The 23,376-nt window shown below is 45.9% G+C and overlaps 1 protein-coding gene across 2 annotated transcripts in view; it reads right to left on the bottom strand.

Annotated features, from left to right (window-relative positions):
• Positions 1 to 23,376, bottom strand: part of RUSC1 (RUN and SH3 domain containing 1) — a 214,487-nt gene that overhangs the window by 125,141 nt on the left and 65,970 nt on the right. The window contains exon 3 of one of the 2 annotated variants that reach the window (XM_086947408.1): positions 3,667 to 3,765. The exons of the other annotated variant lie outside the window; for it this stretch is intronic. Coding sequence (XP_086803534.1) covers positions 3,667 to 3,765 — 99 coding nt within the window. The remainder of the gene's footprint in view (positions 1 to 3,666; positions 3,766 to 23,376) is intronic. 2 annotated transcript variants of the gene reach the window in all.

Raw genomic sequence — 23,376 nt, 5'->3', positions numbered from 1 at the left:
CATTGCGTGGTGGGGGCGGGGGAGCGGATTCCTTTGAAGTCTGATGCCGAGGCTCACAGGCTGACAAATGGTGCGTGATGTGCATGCGCCGGGCACTCATGCACTGTAGGCAATCCACCTAGAAAAGCCTTTGGGTGCATTTTTTAAAGCCCCAACATAATATATCACATCAAGCATTGCTAACGCAATTGCTTAGGCGAGACCTAAAAACCATGCATGTGGCCTCGGAGAGGACAAAGAGCCGGTGCCTGCCTCAGAGCCAGCGCCATCCATTTCCTAACCCACCACAGGAAAACAGCGAGGAGCAGGCGACAGGCAGTCCCATGTGTGCCATGGTTACTGCAGACCCCACCCACCGTTTCTTACCACCCCACCCACCCCCACCCGCCCCAACTCCTTAACTCGGACGGTTCATCTTAAAAAAATAAAAATTACAAGTGCAAGCCACACCATATAACGCTTTCTTCGTAGGACTCTTATCGTCGTCCAAAGACCCAGAGGAAGTGGCAGAGCCCAAGAATGTTTGGAGGGCGGGGCCAGCAGCAAGGACAGAGAACCAAACGCTGCAGTCAAGATCAGTGCACAGAAGGCAATAGTGAAATAAGGAAAACAACAACATTAAGGCACGCAAGCAGAGTGCACGCTGCTGCTCGCTCCCGAGGCAATACTCCATGGGAGTTAACTTTTCAAAAACGGTGAGGCATGCAGCATCTATCCGCCATTACAACACTTGTATTTTAAAATGACACACAGATAAGCCAATCAGAAGCAAAGGAGGAGTCAGACTCCACAAAGTAGATACTAAACATCGCCTAGAGTGCAAGCGCTGTTTAGGCTCGACCTAAAAAAGCACTCTTTCTGGACTAAGAGCTAGCTTTCTTCCACGTGTGGGGTAATTCCGTTCAGCAGTTCGGGCTGTAGTCATCTTCAAAATTCCATATGGAATTTAAAATTGGAAATACACTTTTTTTGACCCCCCCCCTTTTTCTCAACCCCTGCTAGATGGATTACCCCGAAACCTTCCATGTGCAACAAAAATCACCAACACTTTTTTTTTAAAACTTTGTGAAGATTTGTCAAATGGCGATAAAGGTATACGTTTACTATGGACACATGGTACTAACTATAACTACCTACTGAAGACCGCCAGTAGGATATGGATATATATATATATTTTATGTTATTGTTTATTTTAATTGTTTATGTCTTTTGTCTTCTGAGCAAGTCAGAATAACTTTAGACAAGGGAGGGAAGAACACTGCCTTAATTTTGTTAGATCTTTCAGCAGCGTTCGACACTGCTAACCATGGGCTTCTCATCACTCAATAGGTACATATTAGCGTTATACTACAAATATTTGTTAACATATGCCAGTCTAATTTTCAGTATTTTTCGGCTTTTAGAAATAAATACAGACGGGAAACACATTGTTTTCTGTCTGTATTTGTCTGTGAAAATCTCAAAAAACAGATAACGTAAGCCTTAATTCTAAGGAATAAAATACCCTTTGCCATTTGTTATAAGGATTTTGAGAGTGATCTTAATTCCCATGACCACCTGAAAGAAATTGCCTTCGGCCCCATTCCTCTATATGGTCACATACTCCTCAGGTGACTTGCAATATGCTCACACTGAACGGCTGGGGGTATATTTTCCCATATATATAAATGCTAAGGGAGGAGACTTCTAATGAAGAGTCAGAATGTCCTGAAATGCTTTGAGTTTGAAAAGTCTCTCTTTTCCCTTGACTAGTGCAGGTGAAATATGCCTATTTATATAGTTGATGATTTGGAAATTTAACTTTTTTTATTGTGAACAAATCTTAAACCTCACTAGAAAGGATTATCAATAAATATACTTTGGATACAAGCAAATACGATTTTGTAAATAAACTCAGGCTGAGCCGCATGCACAGATGCCATTTAGGATATTAACGACAGACCAATTGTCTCTGCCAATGCTGGGATAAAAATACAAAAATGGTTCATTTCTGCATAAAATGCACATAAGATATGAATACCTTAGTGTGACAAACAATGTGAAGATTGAGTGTACTTTTCAGAGGCAAATATTCTCACAAGCACTTCCCTGCAGGCGGAATGATCAAGAAACAGCCAACCACATGAGTGAGGGAGAAAGCACACTTTAGTAATATTTGAAATAATTTTTAAAAATAGGTCAGCAGCATCAAGCCAGAGCGGAAATAGGGATTCCAAACATTGCTTGTGTTAGGTCCCCCTCAAAGAGTCAAAGGGCTAAAAAAGATATCCCCAAAGGGTGGTTGAGCGTAGAGTGCATCAGACAACTGCCATCAGCCATCGGTGGAGGGGAGAATTCAAGACCAAATATGTCTTAAAAGTAAATGTATAGGCATCTGATTATCGGATATTATGGGGTGGTTATGATAGTGAGATGCAAAGAAGGCTGTCCCCAAGGGTATGACACTGTTGGGGGCCAAACCCAGATTTTAATGTAGCGTTTATTATCAGCATATTTTGTTAAAGTGGTAAAAGTGTGGTTAGACATAAAAAAACTTCTAGACCCATCCCTCTTCTATCCTTCCACTATCATTTTCAATCCAAATAACAGACTAATATATACATCGCTCAAATTAATTTCATATTTCACTATACTAATTCACCACTAACCCTTTATGGGTTACGGAGTAGCGTGCTACTCGCCAAAGAAGAGCTTTGCCGCCTCGTCGGGGGTAGCAAGTGCTATATAAATGCAATTACAATACAATATAATATACCATAAAAGAAGAGACACGCTATAGCCTTCAGAAAGCAGTATCCACCTAAATATGAGCCTGCCACTTTTGCCTACTAGTAGGTCCAGGTTTTCGCTCGACTCACACCTGTTCAGCGCCAGGATACTCTCCCGGGTGATAGTGCGCTCGACCAATCTACATAATAGTGTCTTGCAATATCCTTACAATATATGGTAGGTCATATTTTACCCCATATGTAAAATGTTGAGGGAGGGGACCCCTATTGAAGTCTCGGACAGTTTGGAAATGCATCGTTTGAAAATACGCTCTTCTTATTTGACCAATACAGATGAAATACGATTATTTACATGTTTACAGCGCTCTGATAACCTAACGGGACACGTTTGCGCTATATAAAACTCCAATTAAATGCATAAATGTTTGATGATTTGGAAATGAAACTTTTTCCTTTGTGAACAAAACTTAAACCTCACTAGAAAGGATTATCAATAAACCTAAATAGGAAACAAATTCGATTTTGTGGCAACAATAACATAATCTGTCTCCTGTGGTCCCAGGGAACAAGTAAAAAGCAGGCTCTAAAATGTCTTCAGTTGGCCAGGAGTCGGAGAACTGTAGTAGCTTTGTGTGCCTAGAAGATGGTGGCGTTGAAAAATGTGCTGTAATAAACAATATTTAATAAATAGTGGCCGAGGAGCAGACCTTTCAACATTGAGGCTTCTCAGAGAACTTGAAAGTCCTGCAACTGCCAGGAAATGTACCCCCAGAATCTATCACAACAGCCAATGTCTAAGAGCCTGTCCGCCCAACTGTCCCTTTTCTCATCACAACCTGCCAGGAGGAGTTCACGGCCACTCCTGGCTGGAGGCCCCCCTTTCCCCTTGGAACGCTGGGAGGGCATTATGGGGTTGTAGGGCCCCCTGGTACTTTACCTCTCTTTCGCTCCTGGTGGTGGGCGCTGCTGCCACCGCTCGCAGCCATCCACGCTGGTCCCCCGCTGACGTAACCGAGGAGGCAACGGCACGGCCTACCTGGAAAGAAGAGACCTGAGGTCATTCTCCAAAGCGCCTAGAAGAAGTTCAGCTCAGTGTGTGTGCTTCTCAGGAAAACCAATGAAACAGTCAGTCAGAGGCAGTGACGTAGCAAGGGAGATGGGTGCAGTGACTGCTGCCTGGGTGATAAAACACAGCAATAGCCAGGGGTCAGTGGGCCCCAAAGGTCATTGGCCAACAGGCCAGTGCAATAGCTCAAAGTCTGCAACACAATTGGTGGCTTAAAGAGAATGGGAATGGAATAGGGTCAGGGGAATAATGGGCAAGCACACAAATTTGAAGGGGGTGATAAAGTTGCAGGAAGTGCATAACAGATGGTGCGTTATGGAGGTGGGGCCACAAATATCATACATAATATGTGCATATGAAACAAGCATGGCCCGAGTCTCAGAAAAAAGCAGCCTGAGAAAGGCAGTAGGCATGGTCTGAGGCCAGAAAGCAGGCAGGGTTAGGCCCCAAAGAACAGACAATGTAAAACCCATGAAAGCAGGACGTCTAATTCACAGAGCAGGCAGGGTTAGACATACTGAAACAGGAAGGGTATTAGAAGAAAGATTAGGAAGGAGGGAATCACACAGAGCAGCCTTTGTCTTAAGCAGATACAAGAATTGGTTGGAGACCCCGGAGAGCAGACAAGTGGGGGGACGTACAGATCAGGAAGTGTCAGAGTCCAGAAAGCAAGCACTATATGATAACCAAAGAGTATATGGGGTCTGAGAACAGTAGCCGTCTTAGGGCAAAGAGCAGGCAAGGGTGGCTCTCGAGACATTACCCGGTCTGGTCACAGAGAGCAGGCAGTGGGTGACCACATGAAATCAATCTTGGTCAGACTTTGTCCGAGGCAGGCCATGGGCTTCATGGTTCGGATAGTTACGAGGAAAGGTGAGGTCAAGATTCGATTGCGATCCTTAGCTAAAGCTCGGTGTCTTCTGCATCCTAGCGGAAGCTGGTGTCTGGGTTTACCTGAAAGATTCACATCAGTATTACATATAAGTTTAAAATTACTCGTGAGAGGAGAGAGCCTTGGGGGATTTCACATGCTATTGAGATGAGATGAATCAATAGAACTACTGTGGACAATAAGGCTGCATTTGTCAGTTATGGAGGGCAGTGCTTTGAACCACATTCAATGTGCCAGCATGTTGTAGGGGGTTGTGTAGAGCATGGTATTGAATGCTTCAGAGAAGGAGGTAAGAGGTGTAAATGTCTGCAATATGCAGGCAGCCGACCACATGTGGGTGTCAGTAACATGCCGGAGGCCCAATCTGGAGCATGATGACCTCTCCACTCAGCTTCCAGGTCCAAACCCATTAATATCCAGCACTCACACTCATCCCATTCCATAAACAGCATCATGATATAGGCTGAGCAAGGATAGACAGAAGCTCAAAAAGGCAAGAACAAACACATTCACATGGACGACAGGGCCTGACCAAAGAAAGCAGGCACGAGGGGGCCACAAACAGCACAACAGATTTTAGCTCCAAGAACGAGCAGGGGTTGCCACCTGACATGGTCCTGGCTCACGAACCAGACAGGACAGAGAGTGGCCCTAGAAAGCCTGCAGATTGTGACAATAATGCACAAACTCAAAAGGGTAGCATCAGAGCTCAAGCATTTTGACTGCTCCCACTGGGAAGCGATTGGGGGGGGTGGGGGTCCACCGGCTCACTTTCTCCCCACCCGAGGGGTGTCCCAGACAGCACAATGAATGTGCCCCACCTATCTGTGACACACAGTCAGTATGCCCACTGCCAGATCCTCTGCCTCTCCGCCTGCGTCCAAGATGCACATGAGTGCAGAGTCAGTATTTCCTCATTTGCATGAGGTGCAAAACACCTCTTGAGATTGTGCCGGCGCTAAATGTGTATTGGCGCAATCTGTGTTACAGAGAGGCCACACAAGCATCACCTGCCCGTTCTGGAATACTCATCGTATGCAAAAGCAGACAGACACACACACACACATTAACCCCCCCCCCCCACCCCCTAGACACTTTTGGTAATATGGCTCCTGGACAGCATCAGAGTCTTAGCTCAACCAACCATTCTTTGCTTTTTAATCAAACCATTTTCCATTATGGAATTTGTTCTTTCACTTTTCCTCTCAGAAATATAACCTTAAAACTCACAGTCCACTTGCTACTGTTGGGTAAAAGCCAGGACTGAACAAATCGGTTACATCTGCAGAGGGCCACTTAACAATTACTTAGATGGCAAGGGGGGTAACAGAGAGCAATGAGGCTCTGACACCAGGAAATAACTCCAAAGAGCCAGTAGGGTATAATCCGTGACAGCAGGTTGTGCCTGGCTTTTCTGGTGCCCGGGGAGCTGGTAGTGTCCAATCCAGAAAGCTAGTGAGGGGTGAACGCAGAGTCAGGTCAAGGGTCAAAATTAAGGTTACCAGATGACTCCAATTAGGGACACTACACACAAAAGTGCAGTGGTGGTTCCAGGATGCAGGAACAAGAATGGTTGACTCATTAGGAGTGGGTAGACAAAAAAAGCTGACGAGGGTGCATAGAGGAGTACAAACCCCTCAAGGTGTTATGGCCATGCATGCATAGTTCATCTTGTCCAGCTCTGTGATTTGTATTCTAGTACTTGTTATGTTATGTTATGTTATAGAATTTATTGAGTGCATGGCTACCCCAGCAACTTGTGGTCCTATTTATCCCATCATTAGATCCAGTGCTTGATTCAAGTAGGTGGTTGTAGGTGTGGGACAGGGACAGGCACTTATTTTTCTCAACATACTTCGGTTCAGAACAAGAGAGAGACGAAAAAATAAAAGTGGGTAAGAAAAAGATGAAAAAACAGTGACAAGGCGGGAAGTCAGTGATTAAAAAGAACCTGCAATAGTGAGATAGAGGCAGGGAGTGTCTGGTGGCAGACGAAAGTGGTGTGAGCTGGAATCAAGACTATGTAGCCTTGGGAATCGGTATCCCAACCTTTTATAGCGTGGGGCGCGGTCCTCTGAGCAAATCTTTGAGCGGTGGCACTTGATCTTTTACAAATAAGGCACTCAGTAGATCAGAACCAGAGCTCTCAACATGAAAAACAACTTTGGACTGGTGGGCTACTCACACGTGGACCTGAGAAACTTTTAGAGCTCTGCGAGTTACTTTAACAGCATGTGTATTAACAGCGACAAAACGAGTACCAGAGCTAAAGTAATTGTTAGGAAGTATTGTATTGTATTATAATTGCATTTATATAGCGCTTACCCTGACGAGGCGTCAAAGCACTTTTTTCGGCGAGTAGCCCGCTACTCCAGGACCCATAGAGGATTAGTGTTGAATTAGCATAGTGAAACATGCAAATACATTTTAAGTGGTGGATAAGTTAGTCAGTTATTTTGATATGGAATGATAGTAGAAGGATAGAGGTGGAAAAAAAGTTTGTATTTATATAGCACTTGTTACCCCTGATGGGGTGTTGAAGCACGCTACTCCGGAAGCCCATACAGGATTAGTGGTGAATTAGTATGGTGAAATATGAAAGTAATCTCAGTGGTGGATATTAGTCGTTGAACTATTCAAATAAAAAAACAGTAGCCGAACTCTGATCCCTCATATTTCAAGTTCCTGAGATCCACACGAGAGTAGCTCAAACGTTGAGCCGCAAATAGTTCCGGCTTTTTGGTACTTAAAGTCCTGCTTACTGAATTTTAAATCCACAATTACAGGCTTAGATTGCACAGTAAAAACTGGTGGGTAAGATATTGCATGGACGCGTGAGAGTCCTGGTTGCCATTCACAATATGACTTCTGTTCTGAACTCAGAGAAGAGGCAGCGTGACTCGGACATCACGGCGAAGGTGACCTGACCTCCTTACCCACATGCAGGTGCTAGGGAGGGTCTGGAAGCCCCAGGGAAAGCAAGCGGGTTTTCGTTCACAAGGACGGGGATGATGACGATGCCTTGATATGTCAGAGAGCAAGGTAGGCGACCGGACTGGGATAACAGGCTTTGATCCCAGAAATTGCACAATATTGACGTCAGTGATTAGAAACAGTGAATCAGACCAGTAAATCAGACCAGTAAAACCAGCAGACCGGAACTATCAAAGTAGGAAGGGTTTAACTAAATAAAGCAAGCAGGCAGTTATTTACATACCACCCTGGGGAGAGGCTAGCAAGAAGATTTGAACTCTTAAAGGTTGGGAATATTTCCATTTGTCTGTTTGCTCAAATGGGATGGGGGTGATATTTTGTGTGCTGTGGGGGTTGGAAGATTGAAGGAAGTTGCGAAACTATGAACATTGGTAAACAGTTATTAGTGTACATTGCCACGTATTGTAGACCCCACATAATAAGTTGGGAAAGCAGACAGGCGATAGCGAAAGCGGCGTTATAAACAACCTTTTAAGCAGACGGGGTTTCAACAAGTCTAGAGGGGCGGGGGGCACCGACCACTCACGCTGCACTGTGAGGGATAAGGGGGGGGGGTCCTACTCACCTGGCAAGGACCGGTAGGGCCAGCACTAGGAAGTAGCAGTCGCCCGCCCGGCTCTGCTCCTTCCTGATTGGACAGTCTGGCACGTGACCAGGAATAGCCAATAGGAGCCCGTGCGGATGTAAACACATCTGTTGAGGAAGATTATTTTCAGTCTAGGATAAACAGACGAGGTCACAACGCGGCTTAGCGTTCACCAGCATGGTGGACAGGAAGGGAAACAGCGGTGAGATAGTAAAGCTGACAAAAGACGGCCCAAAGCGAGATACAAACAGGAAGTAGAGCCAGGGAGGGTCGTGACCCCATTTGCCACAATACAGCTGAGTCAGAAAATGAGATGGATTTTATTGATAGATCAGTTGGTATATTGCGTCTTGTCCATTTGAACTGAATAAAAACGTTTTGCCTTTCAGCACCTTTAAACGTCCTCATATATGAGCAGTGTTGATTTTACACAGTCTACATCAGAAGCATAAAGAACAATGCTCTGTAGGCCAATGTCTTAGGTATAAGTTCCATGCTTGTGTAGTTCATCTAGTCCAGATGTGTTTCTTATTACATGGGTACCACTAAATTAGTAACTAACCTTGGGTTTAGGCAGACCTTTAAGTGGGATTAAAAAAGTGGGGGCTCTGTAAAGGGGGCCTGTTGCCCATGTAATTAAGGGTGTGGCTTAAACATGTAAACTACATTTCTATGATTCTTATAATGTGCCACCCGACCAGTATGTTGGTTCCTGTCTGCGCTGTTTGGGTGCCTCCAGATATTTAATACAACTGACCACAGTACACCTAAATGCAAAAATAACAGTTGATGGACAGAATGCATAACAATGTCATACATTCACCCCAGTACAAAGATCTGGGCCTAAATCCATCGTTTTCTGCACTCCACACCACCCCAGTTCAGACATGGCCATATGCAAATCAGCCTTGACCCTGTGCCTCATGGGAACAGTCCAGCCAGAACTGCCAAGCCATGTCATTCCTGGACCTGAATCAAGCATCCTAGGACCGGTTTCTAGCTATCAGCCTTCTTCAGCCAGGATAGCTTGACTCCAGTGGTGTGGAGAGCATGGGACTCACGTCTGAGCATACCCATCCCACTCTGGGTGACAAATACAAAAATTACAGTTGGATTTATTCCCAGATCTCTGTACTGGGGTGAATGTATGACATTGTTCTGCATTCTGTCCATCAACTGTTGTTTTTGCATTTGTCAACCCGAGTGGGATTGGTATGGTCAGCCGTGAGTCCCATGCTCTCCACACCACTGGAGTCAAGCTATCCTGGCTGAAGACGGCTGATAGCCAGAAATCGGTCCTAGGATGCTTGATTCCGGTCCAGGAAAGACATGGCTTGGCAGTTCGGGCTGGACTGTTCCCATGAGGCACAGGGTCAAGGCTGATTTGCATATGGCCATGTCTGAACTGGGGTGCTGTGGAGTGCAAAAAAACGATGGATATAGGCCCAGATCTCTGTACTGGGGTGAATGTATGACATTGTTATGCATTCTGTCCATCAACTGTTATTTTTGCACAGTACACCTAAAACCAGCCAGCACAATTGGCTTTGTCACTGGTTGTTAGCTGTGATGCTACTTCACACACATTTGTACAGAAACACAATTGCAACTGGAATACATGACCATTGTCCTGTATGCTCTGCAGAGTGGCCAACGATTGGATGACCATGTATCCTGAATACCTTTTTTACCCACTGACAGGCACTGTGAGAAACTCGCACTGTCTTCAGCCTCAACTCCGGAGCTTTCAATCGTGCCCGTTATAAACACCTGGCGGCGACTCAGTACAAGTTATGCACTATACAAGGGTGATATGCTACATGACAAGAAATACAGAAACACAACATCCTGGAAATAGCTTACTCAATCTAAAATTCCCTAGGAGTGATAAACATGTGAAATATAAATAGGAATTTAATTGCTGTTGAGGATTATATTAAAAAAAAATTACATTCATTTTTCAGAAATCGATTAATATTTTTGCCAGGTAAGGACATGAATATAGGGCCTAATAGGGACTTGCTTCAATGTCCCTTTCGAACTACTACTGGGTCTGAGAACCAGAGGGACTTGGCCCACTTCTAGCCCTGGGTTTCGGAGTAGCATTCAACTTACCATAAATAGCTTCAATGCCCCTTCGGAAGTAGTAAATGCTGTATAAATGCAACTAAAATGCAATAAAACGCTCTTAGGCTTGTTGTTCCCATAATAAATTCAGAACTATAAGTGAAATTGCAAAGAAAAAACCTGGTCTGGTTGAGATATATCAATGATGCAAAAGAATACAAAGTTCCCCAGGGAAAGTAAAAGAAGTATGTGTGAGAGTATGGAGTAGAGCAAAAGCAGGGAACAGGATGTTCCCTTGTTGGAACTAGAAGACCTCACACACCCAGAAACCTAGGTGTCATGCTTCATCATTGGTCTCCTGCTCCTCGTCAGACTGGCGCTGCAATCTCTGACGGGCGCCGTAGGCGCTCTTTGATGGAGATCTTTTGTTCCAGCCAATGGTTTGAGTACGTGTAAGGGGTCTGGTGGGAGTGTAGTCGTGAGGGAGTGATGTGATTTAAAAGAAGGTGGGTCAGTCCACAAGGGACTTTATTCACGTGGCTGACTCCCTTGGTTAAAATGGTGGGAGGGGAGATAGGAACTGCTTAATCTACAGTGGGCTAACTCAACCCTCTTTAAAGGTCAACATGTTTCTTGCCTGTCTGGCAATTCTTCAGGACCTCGACTATTAATGTACTACACAGTGAAAATAAAGTAAATACAAAAGAAAAATGAGAAAGATACAACCTCAATGGGTCAATCAGGGAGCAGGCCAATAGTGCTCCATAAAACACACATACACTGGCCATATTTGCAGGAATGGATGTACTATCGTTAATACGTCCACCAATGTGTAATTGTGGAAATTTTAAATTGTAATTTTAATGTTACACGTATGTGTGTTTTATGGAGCACTAAAGGGAACTTGGAGCTGTGTTATAATGCCACTATTCATGCTAACTGGCTTATGTTTATGCATTATTTTCAGGTTTTCCCCCCTAGAGCAGGACCTATTGGCCTGCTCCCTGATTGACCCATTGAGGTTGTATCTTTCTCTTTTTTCTTTTGTATTTACTTTATTTTCACTGTGTAGTACATTAATAGTCGAGGTCCTGAAGAATTGCCAGACAGGCAAGAAACATGTTGACCTTTAAAGAGGGTTGAGTTAGCCCACTGTAGATTAAGCAGTTCCTATCTCCCCTCCCACCATTTTAACCAAGGGAGTCAGCCACGTGAATAAAGTCCCTTGTGGACTGACTCACCTTCTTTTAAATCACATCACTCCCTCACGACTACACTCCCACCAGACCCCTTACACGCACTCAAACCATTGGCTGGAACAAAAGATCTCCATCAAAGAGCGCCTACGGCGCCCGTCAGACATTGCAGCGCCAGTCTGACGAGGAGCAGGAGACCAATGATGAAGCATGACACCTAGGCTTCTGGGTGTGTGAGGTCTTCTAGTTCCAACAAGGGAACATCCTGTTCCCTGCTTTTGCTCTACTCCATACTCTCACACATACTTCTTTTACTTTCCCTGGGGAACTTTGTATTCTTTTGCATCATAGTTAATTGGACACTTACTCTGGACCCCATTAAATATTGTCCACAATTGGTTCCAAATTTTGTACTGAGTTTCAAGCGTGGGTTTCACCCACGGAACCTCTTCAGGTTACCTACAGTGACATCTCACTGTGAGGACCAACGGACCCCTGGAACCACACCTTGGTTACCACATAGGGTTTCCCAATTTCAATCTTTCCAAAATCATGGCAGCTCTGCAATAATATACACGCACCAGTGACGATCTTCCCAACATGGAGGACGTCCCCGGCCTGAGCTTCGACGAAGAGGCTGTAGCCGAGGCATTAAGTTCGGCCCCTCCACCTTTCGGGTCTGGAGGTGCCACTGCCTCGAATTCACAAAATGATGACTGGATCACACTTGCTGGATTGAAAAAGGAATGGCTAAGGATAACTGTCCATGGTATCATGATGACAGAATACCTGAGGGCCAACATAGCCCCTCAGGGGCTTCTGGTAACCATCATACCAAGACTCTTTCTTGAGGATAGTCAGTTTAAGGGGGATTGGTGTCAAGTGTCTTGGAAGTACACAAAGGACTTACTATTCTTGATAGTAAAAACAGCCAAGAGATTGGCGGATGCTCTTCTAGTTAAAATAACGGCCATGGAAACAGCCATCAGGGGTACTTTAACAAAGACTCCTTTCACTTCCAGACTGGCGGAAATTAATCAAGAAATCTCTGATAACCAAGAATCTTTGCTCAAACAGAAAATAAAAAAACTCCAAAAGGACGTGTCTAAATTCGATAAGGAAAAGATATACCCCTATCATAAGGAAGGTTATACTAACAAGAAGAATAGCTACTCTTCCGATGAGAGCTCAGAATTCACCAACCACAGGGGATCATCTAGCAGTGACTCCAGCGGGGGCTATCCAAGTAACAACAAACGGAACCAGCAGCGACAGAGATGGAACCAAGGATTTAATCAAGGCCAAATTTTCCAGGGACCACCACAAATGATAACTCCTTGGCAATATCCGTTCTATCCCCAGAGTCCGCCACCACAGTTCTTCCCCATGAACCCCCCTTTTCACGACAGAGGTTGGGGCAGAGGAAGAGGGCGGAAGCGAGGAAATCAGTAAGGGGTGCAATTCCAAGACCAACAAGCAGCATCGACCTCAATGGAGACGAGGAGCACAACCAGAGGGAGAAGAGTTTAATAGTTAACCGCTCCTAAAGACCATTGACCCCCCACTGAAACGGTGGTCCTTGAGAAGGGTTTGGGTTTCGTACCCACCCCTACCCCTGATAACTTCAACGAGATGTGTGAGATTAAGCAACTCTTTAGGAAAATACGCCTACGCTCCCACTTTGGAGAAAGATTTGTGAACGATCCTGTTGACACTGGGTTGCGTAAACCATCCACATTCACTCCTACTGATAGCATGGTCCCACCAGAGATCCTGGTTTTTGAGAAAGCGGTCCTTAAGACTCTGGACAAAAAGCCCAAAAAAACTGTTTTCAAAAACCTAACCAATATGGAAAGGCAAGCCATACAGAACTTAGGCAATGATAGCTCCATTGTCATTAAACAAGCTGACAAAGGGGGAGCTACTGTAATTCAAGACACCACAGACTACGACACTGAGTGCAAACGCCAGCTGGCGAATACTAGCCACTATAGACCACTGGCATCAGACCCCACTCCCAGACTCACCACTGCAATCACCAGTCTGGTTTTGGAAGGAAAGACCAATGAATGGATCTCTAAGAATGAAGCTGACTTTTTGCTCACCAAGGACCCGGCCGTCCCGTATTTCTACACCCTTCCCAAGATTCACAAGGGTACCACTCCGGTCCCCGGGCGTCCGATAGTGTCCGGCATAGGCTCACTGCTTGAACCGTTATCTAAATTTTGTGATGTGTTCTTGCAGCCTATAGTGAGAAAGATACCATCCTTTCTCCAGGATACTTGTGATGTACTCCGCCTCATTGAATCCATCGAGGGTAGAGAGAATGTGGACCTCCTCCTAACTTTAGATGTGGAAGCCCTTTACACGAATATTCCTCAGCAGGCCACCCTTGAAGCAGTTGAGCAGACCCTCCGCCTGGAGGATTGGACCACACTAATTTCCTTCATTATGGCATGCGCCAGCATTGCACTTACAGAAAACTTTTTCCAATACGGGTCCCAGTTATACCACCAGATACAGGGGACCTCTATGGGTTCGACTTTTGCCCCTAGTCTAGCCTGCATCTATATGGCCACTTTTGAGAACCTCTGCATCTACTCAGAAAACAATCCCTTTAACCAGAACATCACACTATGGCGCAGGTATATAGATGATGTTCTGGTTTTGTGGCATGGCAACCGGGAAAGCTGTGAAGCCTTCTGCCTGTGGATCAACCGTCAGAATCAGTTCCTTAAGTTCACAGCTACTATTTCAGACACCAAGATACCTTTCTTGGACCTCACCATCAGTCTGAACCAAGAAGGACTGAGCACCTCATTGTACAGAAAGGAGACGGATAGGAATAGCTTACTCCTCTTTGATAGCCATCATCCAAGATCCTTACGGGAAAACCTCCTCTTCGGGCAGTTCCTTAGGATTCGAAGGAACTGCACCGATATCTCAGACTACAAAAAAGAATCTGTGATGCTCCAACACAAACTGCAAGACAGAGGTTACCCCACCAGATTGATCAACAACTCTTGCAAAAGAGCCCTCAACAACCCCAGAGAGGCCTTACTGGTGACACGTCCAAAAGTCCCTGATGACGTGATTACCTGCATCACTTGCTTCACACAAAACTCCACTTTCTTGAAGAAAACAGTCAATAAACATTGGGGTCTATTGAACACAGGGGACCTAGATATCCCTCGCCCCCGTTTTGCTTTTAAGCGCACGGCCAATCTGAAAGACTCTTTGATTCACACACGCCCCAGAAAACAAACTACCACCAACCAGAGTACCCTGTGGAGGCTTCCACCGGTGGTGGGTCACTACCCTTGCGGAGGCTGTGTTGTATGCCAACAAACGATACAGTGCAAAGAGATTAAACTTTCGAACACTTTCACCTGGCATATGAATAAGCATACCAATTGCAATAGTTCAAGATGCCTTTACCTAATGACTTGCCCATGTGGCAAACAGTACATCGGCATGACGATGAGACAGGTAAAACTTAGAATTATGGAACATAAGAGCAACATTCGTTGTTCCAAAACCCACACCAGATTGTATGAACACTATGTCCAACATGGCCACCATGCCGACAACATCAAATGGCTGGTCCTAGAATCCCACCCATCCATTACCCACCAAGCCCTGTTCAGAATTGAACAGCGATGGATACATCGCCTACAGTTGGACACCCTGGGCCTTAATGACTCTGTACCTTGGACACTACTAGCAAGATGAACCACCTGTCCTAACACAAAGTTTTGCCCTTTAACTATTATGAACCTAACCCATACTGGATATTCTTTCAGTTCTGTTCAACAGGACTCCCATACACGTATGTACAGCATAGACTGCTACCACAGTCTCTAGACACTTCTATCTACTGTGGATATCACTCATAGGGATAGATCATATCCCCACCCACATTTGTCTTTCCAATCACACCACTCTGGACTATAGTCCTTTAGGATGACACCTATGTGTTCCTGACAGAAATTAGGATACTTTAGCAAATTCAACGCTGTTTCTATATATAGGCACACCTGCTTGTTGCTACTCAGCTGCCATCCCAGCCACCAGATATCACCAGCATACATCTGTATCGGGCTTCTATTGTCCGCTTTGGCTGATCCCATTTCGCCCACCAGATCTCGTGAGCTTCTTTTGTTATGGTGTCTGACTTACCCAGCTCCACTATCCCACCTCTACCGCTCTTCCCAACAGCTCCGTAGGGTTCAACCATAGGGATCACCACCAGCAACATCGTTTTCCACCTTTCCGTTGAAGGGATGGTTATTCGGCCAATCGGCAAGTTGGGGGGTAGTATCTCTTCTATTCCAACTAACCCGTCTCACCCCTTGCTAAGATGGCCGCCACATTAAGCCTCATCACACTGGCATGGAACGCATGGAGCGCGTCTGCAGCCCGACGCATGCGCATCTGGGGGGCTTGCGACCACACCCATTGGTGGGAAGTCATCATACTGAACACAGTGCAAACAGCTTTTAACCCTGGTGGACATACGAATCCTTGATCAGCTGTTTCGGGCCACCGTCTGGGGCACCTTGCGTGGGGGTAGGTTGCTCACCCTGGCTGCTCGTATCTAAGGTAAGCAGCACCGCTAGGCTTCCGCACCAATGTGAGGTGATTGCTTTTCCGATATGATCGGTATTACTATGCCCGTAACTCGATTGAGAGTCTCTACTTTGAGTCTTTTGGGGCATGCCTTGAGTTAACGTGTGCCTTTCATAGTCGCCTACACTTGGGCGCTGGCGGTGGCAGTGGTACACGCTTTGGGACCGGTGATCGGGCCGGTGTTGACCTGACCGCTAGCCCCTCCCCGGGTTGGATTCCACTGTGGCTGTTTCCTCTCCTCCTCCCCCGGGGAGAGCTAGTTCACGGGCGCATTTTGTGAGAGGCTGTAGTACGCTGACCCCGCCGGCCCGCCCGGTTCCCGGCCTGGAGGTGGGCCACTGTTCATGTTCAGCCCCTTGTGCGAGCGATTGTTTTCCCCACGGGGTTACACCATGGCTGGGCTATACCCATTGGACGGAGGAGAGAACCACGACGAGCCTCTCCGGGTCTACCGTTCAGAGAGGTCTCTCCCCTCAACCACACCTCAAGTTTGGACTATGTTCCTTTATCTAGTCATGGCCTGTTTCCCTGGCATATTTCATCGAACACACCATCTGGGTGCCTGCATATGTTCCTCTCTTTCAGGTATCTTACCTGACCGAACAGCCCCACGGGAACAGACTGCGGGGCCCTGTAGTGTTTCTGCCAGGGTAAGCACTGATCCAGCATTCTATAACTATGTGATAAACCTCCTTGTCCTTCTAGCAGTATTGCTTAAATACGTTCTGACCCTGATTACACTGGCCATATTTGCAGGAATGGATGTACTATCGTTAATACGTCCACCAATGTGTAATTGTGGAAATTTTAAATTGTAATTTTAATGTTACACATATGTGTGTTTTATGGAGCACTAAAGGGAACTTGGAACTGTGTTATAATGCCACTATTCATGCTAACTGGCTTATGTTTATGCATTATTTTCAGGTTTTCCCCCCCTAGAGCAGGACCTATTGGCCTGCTCCCTGATTGACCCATTGAGGTTGTATCTTTCTCTTTTTTCTTTTGTATTTACTTTATTTTCACTGTGTAGTACATTAATAGTCGAGGTCCTGAAGAATTGCCAGACAGGCAAGAAACATGTTGACCTTTAAAGAGGGTTGAGTTAGCCCACTGTAGATTAAGCAGTTCCTATCTCCCCTCCCACCATTTTAACCAAGGGAGTCAGCCACGTGAATAAAGTCCCTTGTGGACTGACTCACCTTTTTTTAAATCACATCACTCCCTCACGACTACACTCCCACCAGACCCCTTACACGCACTCAAACCATTGGCTGGAACAAAAGATCTCCATCAAAGAGCGCCTACGGCGCCCGTCAGACATTGCAGCGCCAGTCTGACGAGGAGCAGGAGACCAATGATGAAGCATGACACCTAGGTTTCTGGGTGTGTGAGGTCTTCTAGTTCCAACAAGGGAACATCCTGTTCCCTGCTTTTGCTCTACTCCATACTCTCACACATACTTCTTTTACTTTCCCTGGGGAACTTTGTATTCTTTTGCATCATAGTTAATTGGACACTTACTCTGGACCCCGTTAAATATTGTCCACAATTGGTTCCAAATTTTGTACTGAGATATATCAATAACAACAAATGAGTGAAAAGACAGAGAAATACCAGCACGAGGAATTACTCTTGTTTAAAATAACCCTCCCTCACCAACCTAGTTGGTGACATGCTTCATCATTGGGTTCCCCCCAGAGAGGTCGAATGCCTCCCTGGTGTGCTACAACGCCTGAATTACAGCGGAGCAGGTATTTGTGGTGTAAGTGCAACAGTGAAGTAGTGCAAGTTAAAAGATGCCTTGGTTTATTCCCAGAAGAATTTTAATGGTGGAAAATCAGGTATCATTAAAACAAGTGATGCAGATGTTTGTTAGCTGGCTAGATTGACCAGGCACATCCAAATTAGACTAAGTTAGAATGGTGGTCAACACGCTTCTGCTTCAAGTGTGCAAATTAGTGAAGCATTTGTCAGGACCGATCCTCCACGGCGGTATGTGCACTCTAAGGCGCGCTCTAACCTGTGGGGGATGTAGTGGGTAAACTCACGGGTTTACCTTAGGGGCCTTCTGGAGTTCCAAAAAGCCAGTAAATTGTGAAGTATAGACTGACTTCACGTCATGGGTACAGGTGGGGGCTAGAGCCACTAATAGGATTTATAAAGCGCGCTCTTCCGCAAGCCACCTATCTCTGTATTTTCACTCTTTTGTTGTTATTGATATTAAATAGGGGGAATAAGACTGATTACCCCTCCCTCTCTGGTTGTTATTACACACTGGTTGAGATATAGACATGTAAACAGTGCTTCGTTTGTACTATTGTTGCAGGTTGTAGGCCCCAGCACCCAATTTTGTTGACCATGACTTATTTTTTATTATAAGACTTTGACCCAGAGAAAGAGAGAGAAAGGCGGAGGAAGTGGGAAGAAAAACACAGGGAAACAGTGAAAAAGGCAGAATGGAGGGATGAAAATGGAAAAGTGAGATAAAGAGACGGGAAGTGTAGGGTGGTGGAATAAAGAAGCATGCAGTGAAATCAAAACTAGGCATCTTTGAATATTATAGTGACAGCAAGAGACTCCTAAGAAAAACCTTGGACCTTTGCCTGCGTTTTTACAAATTAAGGATTGTGCATGCACGTGGCAAACCTGCGCGAAGGAGTAAAAGCAAAACAGTGAGATACAGAGAAGCTGAGAGAAAGGGAGAGATTACAGTGTAACAGGGAGAGTTTGAGAACGAACAAATGGGTGGAAAAAAGGTATATGCAAAAAAGAAGTGGAGACAGACAAGGAAAAAAGCAAGGTGAGGCTTGGAAAGGATTGATGGGATGAGGGTCCTCTAAACACTTGTGCTTTCATGCCCTCTTTGTCTTTTTTGGCGTGTTCCGTATGTTTCTTCCAGCTAACTCCACATTTATATGATCCAGTGGAGGTGACAACCTGTTTAGGTTTCTGTTCATCTTCTGAGCAAGGTTGTACTGACTGAAGGAGGCCGAAAGCGTTTATCCAATTTTAGTGAGGGTGGTTAATCCGGTCTCAACCTAGGATATGCAGTCATTGGCAGTGATGGCAGCAGGTTTGTAGTTTAGGGGCAAGTTTTGTAGTGCAGGGGCATGTCTTTTAGCATTGTTACCCTGTGGGGAGGATGTCTAATGGTCCTTCCAAGTTAAAGGTCAACACTGTTTCCAAAACAGGCGTCCATTGCCTTCGTCATATAAGTGAAATCTATGATGGCTGGGTACAAAGTGTGTTTTTATTTATAAACACATAGTGGATTAAAGGGTTTATTTGGATGCCTTGCACGTGCTGCACAAGTAGGCTGTCCTCCTTTTGGAAGACGTGCTTTAAACATGACAGCTTGCACGTGTTTCTCCTTAGCGTTTGCTCCCCAAAACTTGTGGGTGCACCAGTGCATCCATAGGTTTGAGTAGTGAAACTCATCCACCCCTCTCTTCCAAGGTTTCTGATGATCTCTCAGGCTCTGGGACATGGGGCACAGCTTCGTCTAACCCGAAATCAAGAAATCACTTAGATCTGTCTAAATAGGCCTGACCTGTGGTTAGTGGCTAAAGAGCTTGCAGAAAGTAACCATCAATATCAAGACACACTTCTCCAGAATAGGAGTATATAGCAGGGCTAATGGAATTATGCGGCCACTGCAATTTCGCATATTTATACATTTGCTGCATTTGCCACATAATCCATCACCTGCTACATAATCTGCACATTTTAACAAAAAAAATTGTTTGTTGCTCAAGCGGTTCAAAAGTTACTAAAAATGCAGCAACACTTGTTGTCATGCAGTGGCAGGCGCTTTGCAAAGGTTCATTGGTCACTTTTCTGCAGTTTATTGCTGTGTTTGGGTGTTAAACTGGTACTAATGAATTGCAACTAATGCCCAGGCAGTTTTAGCAAGTTTAAAAATGACAAAATGTGCTGCATAATTTGCCTTTCCTTGCAGCATAATTTACTCAACTCTGCTGCGTAATTTGGCCCTCCCCTGCCGCATAATTCCAGTGGCCCAAGTATATTTAATCAGACCGATGGTAGGATCGGGCTTCCCACCTGGTCCATCAAAGGAGAATAAATGTACCCCTGTTGTGCCAGTATTTTGCTGATTGTCTCGATAACGAGGATGCCCATGCACCAGTGGGGGAAAGACATCTCACCAGAAGAGCCACTGCCTGTTCTGCTGTCCCTCCATACTGTTCCTGAGACAGGGATTCCTCCTTGAAGTCTTGCTGTTGTCTCCTGAGTAGAGACTGAGGGGCAGATTTACAATAACTGGCGCATCCCTGCATATCAGCTGGGATGTGCCAGTTATTGTGCGCCATGCCTCCGCCACCATGGATGCGCCGCATCGTTAATGCGGCGCACCATGGGGCAAAAACAGCACAGATGCGTGACGCATCTTTGCCGTAAAAGCGGCGCATTGCTGGAGTTCCGTCGCAAGCGCGACACAGCTCCAGCAATGCTCTGGGGGTCCCTATTGTTACAATCCTGCGTCAATCCTTGCGCCTGCTTCAAGCAGGCGCAGGGTTTTGACGCAGCATGGGCTCAAAAGTGACTGAGTGAAATCTTGTAGATTTCACTCAGCCACTTTTAGGAGACATTCCTGCACCGGAACGCCCCCCCCCCCCCACCCTGCGCAGGAACGCCTCCTTTTGGCGCAGGGCTTTACAACGTGACAAATCTCCCAGATGCATCACGTTGTAAGTACCCCGCACCATTGCGCATCTTTTGCGCCGTCAAAAGTGACGCGACTCACCAGAAGCTGGACTGTAACTGCCATGAGGAGGCGACCTGATGCCTGGAATACGTGCGCAATACCCAGGTTAGCTACAATTTGTGTGAAGGACATTTCGATGGACCTTCAAGCCAGCAATGTAGGAGAAAAAAGATCTGTAACATCTGCATCGGTGAGTAGCCTGTCTTCAGACATCTGGTGAGCTTGCGCTGTGCTCACACTCTCCTTTACCTATAGGATATGTAGCTTGCACCCATTTTAGTCCCAAAAGAACTTATTGCAGGCAGTCTGCCTTAAAACGTCATTATGGGTCCAGTTTTATTGGCTGGTGAGGTACTTCCGGATTCCAGAACCACTGAAGGATCTTTGTAACTTGCATGGTTCATATAATATCATCTGGGGTCACGCTTGAGATCCCAGTTCCCTGAGGGAAGTAGTGAAGCTATTGATCTCAGTTACCACCTCTCCATTGGATGCCCCACCACTGTACAATTTCAGCCGGGACTGGTAGATTTTGAGCTACAAGTCATAAAGTTTTAGGTACCTGTCCAGAATGCTGCAGCAGCTTCTGTCTCACTACTACATCTGGCCCATAAGCCAAGATGGGCGGTGTGGAGTCCTAATCTTAACCACAGTCTTTTTTACAGAGTCCCAATCTGATGCACAAGTCCTTGTTCACGACCACTAGATCTTGGATCTCCAGCAGGGACATTCCTGGGGTGGAGTCCTGCTTTGGAGAGGTGGGAGAGGAGGGACGGTGGGTTTTGCGCTATGGGGATTTTGGAGACTTGCGTTTTGGGTACTGGAAAGGCAGCTGCTGGGGTTCTTGTACCCCAGCAGTCCTATCGCCCGGGAGCCCATCGAATAGACGCTGCGTCCGACGCCTGCCCAGCCGGGCACAGCTCCCCTCTCATCTCAGCTGCCTGTCTTCCTCCTCCCCGCCTCTTTCTGGGTTCCCCTGCTGACGGGAGTTTGGCTGGTCCTGTCGCGACGTTGCCGATGTCTCTGTGGTTTTTCTGGATGGCCGCAGATGAGCTGGGCTGGGGCTCTCTCCTCCTGACCCTCCTGATTCTACGGCCGCTGCTTTTCGCTACCGCTGGCCCGCCTGCCTAGCTGGAGGCTTTGGCGGGGGTGGGAACTGCGGTGCTGCTCTCCGGGATTTTCTGAGCCTGCCTGTTTCCATCCCTGATAGTGAGGCACCCCCTCTGGCTCGGACTCTACGTCTTCCCGTTCTCTAGACTGCTGCCCTGTAGCCTGTGTCGATCTCCCTTCAACCTGGGAGAATCGATTGGACACTGTTGCCTCCGCTGCCCGGGACCTGTGCACATGGACGGCACGGCTGTGCTTCGGAGACCGACTGCCCCCCTTTTGTCTGTCTGGCTCCTTTCCCCTTTTTGTTCTTCCTCCTTTGGTTCGGCTCCCTGGTTTTCTTTGGACTTGGCCCTCGTAACTTTTGGACTGGAACTTGTGTGCGCCCCGCCATTTTGGGACCCTCTCCTGTTGTCGCTCTTGTCCTTGGTCCACCATCTTGCGAAACAATAGACATTCTACTGCCCTCCCTTGGTGCTGTGACTGTGTCCCCCCCCTCTGACCCCACTTAATGGAACTCTGCTCTCCTGGTTTTTTGGGTCTTGACCTGAGAAAATATACTATTTGTATATCTATGTATATAGAGATAACTCTAACCACTAGTATATGTAGTAGACCTTTGTACTCTCTACCATTTCTATGTGACTCTTAGAGTTTATCCATTTGTATCTCTTCCTTGAGTGACTTTACAACTTGTACATTTGCAATTTTTTCTGTTTCTATCTCTTTCTTGTGTGACTTTACAACTTGTACATTTGCATTTTTTTCTGTTTGTATCTTTTATGTAACGCATGTAATCCTAAGTCCTTACGTATTGCAACTGGTTCTTATGTAAAGCGCTCTGACACCTTCGGGTAATATTCGCGCTATATAAAATTGCATAAAATAAATAAAAAATTGTATTTCACAGGGGTTAGGACATGGACTTGGTCCAGAATCTCTGCTCCGACATCTTTTGCAGAACCTGAGTTTCTTAAGAAGAAAAATCTTTGAAAAATCTATAACCTAAAAGTCTTTCTAAAGATCTCAAGTCAATCAAAGTGCAGACCCATAGGATAATATTGAACCAAGGCCAATGTCTTTAAAAAAACACTGTGGTAGAGTTGGAAAAATGCGTGCGTTCCTGTCTTCACCCCAGACGTTTCTAACACATTCTGGTTTTCTTCCTAGATCCAGCTTGTGGGTTTAAATATTGTATTGGTTATCATACAAACTCAAGTGCAGCCTGGCTGGTGCTTCCTTGTCAGCACAGCTTAGCCACCAATGCTGTTCCCAACTTCACCATTCCCAATCTGAGTCCCAGTTCGGAACTACTTACGACCACGGAAACCGAGCTGCATCAGAGTTCAAGAAATGTCGCTCATCTGAGAGGTTGGCTAGC

The sequence above is a fragment of the Lissotriton vulgaris genome, chromosome 12 (genome assembly GCF_964263255.1).
Source record: "Lissotriton vulgaris chromosome 12, aLisVul1.2, whole genome shotgun sequence".
NCBI classification, from domain to species: Eukaryota; Metazoa; Chordata; class Amphibia; order Caudata; family Salamandridae; genus Lissotriton; species Lissotriton vulgaris.
The sequence above is the reverse complement of the archived record's forward strand: the minus strand, read 5'-3'. Positions and strand labels throughout refer to the sequence as shown.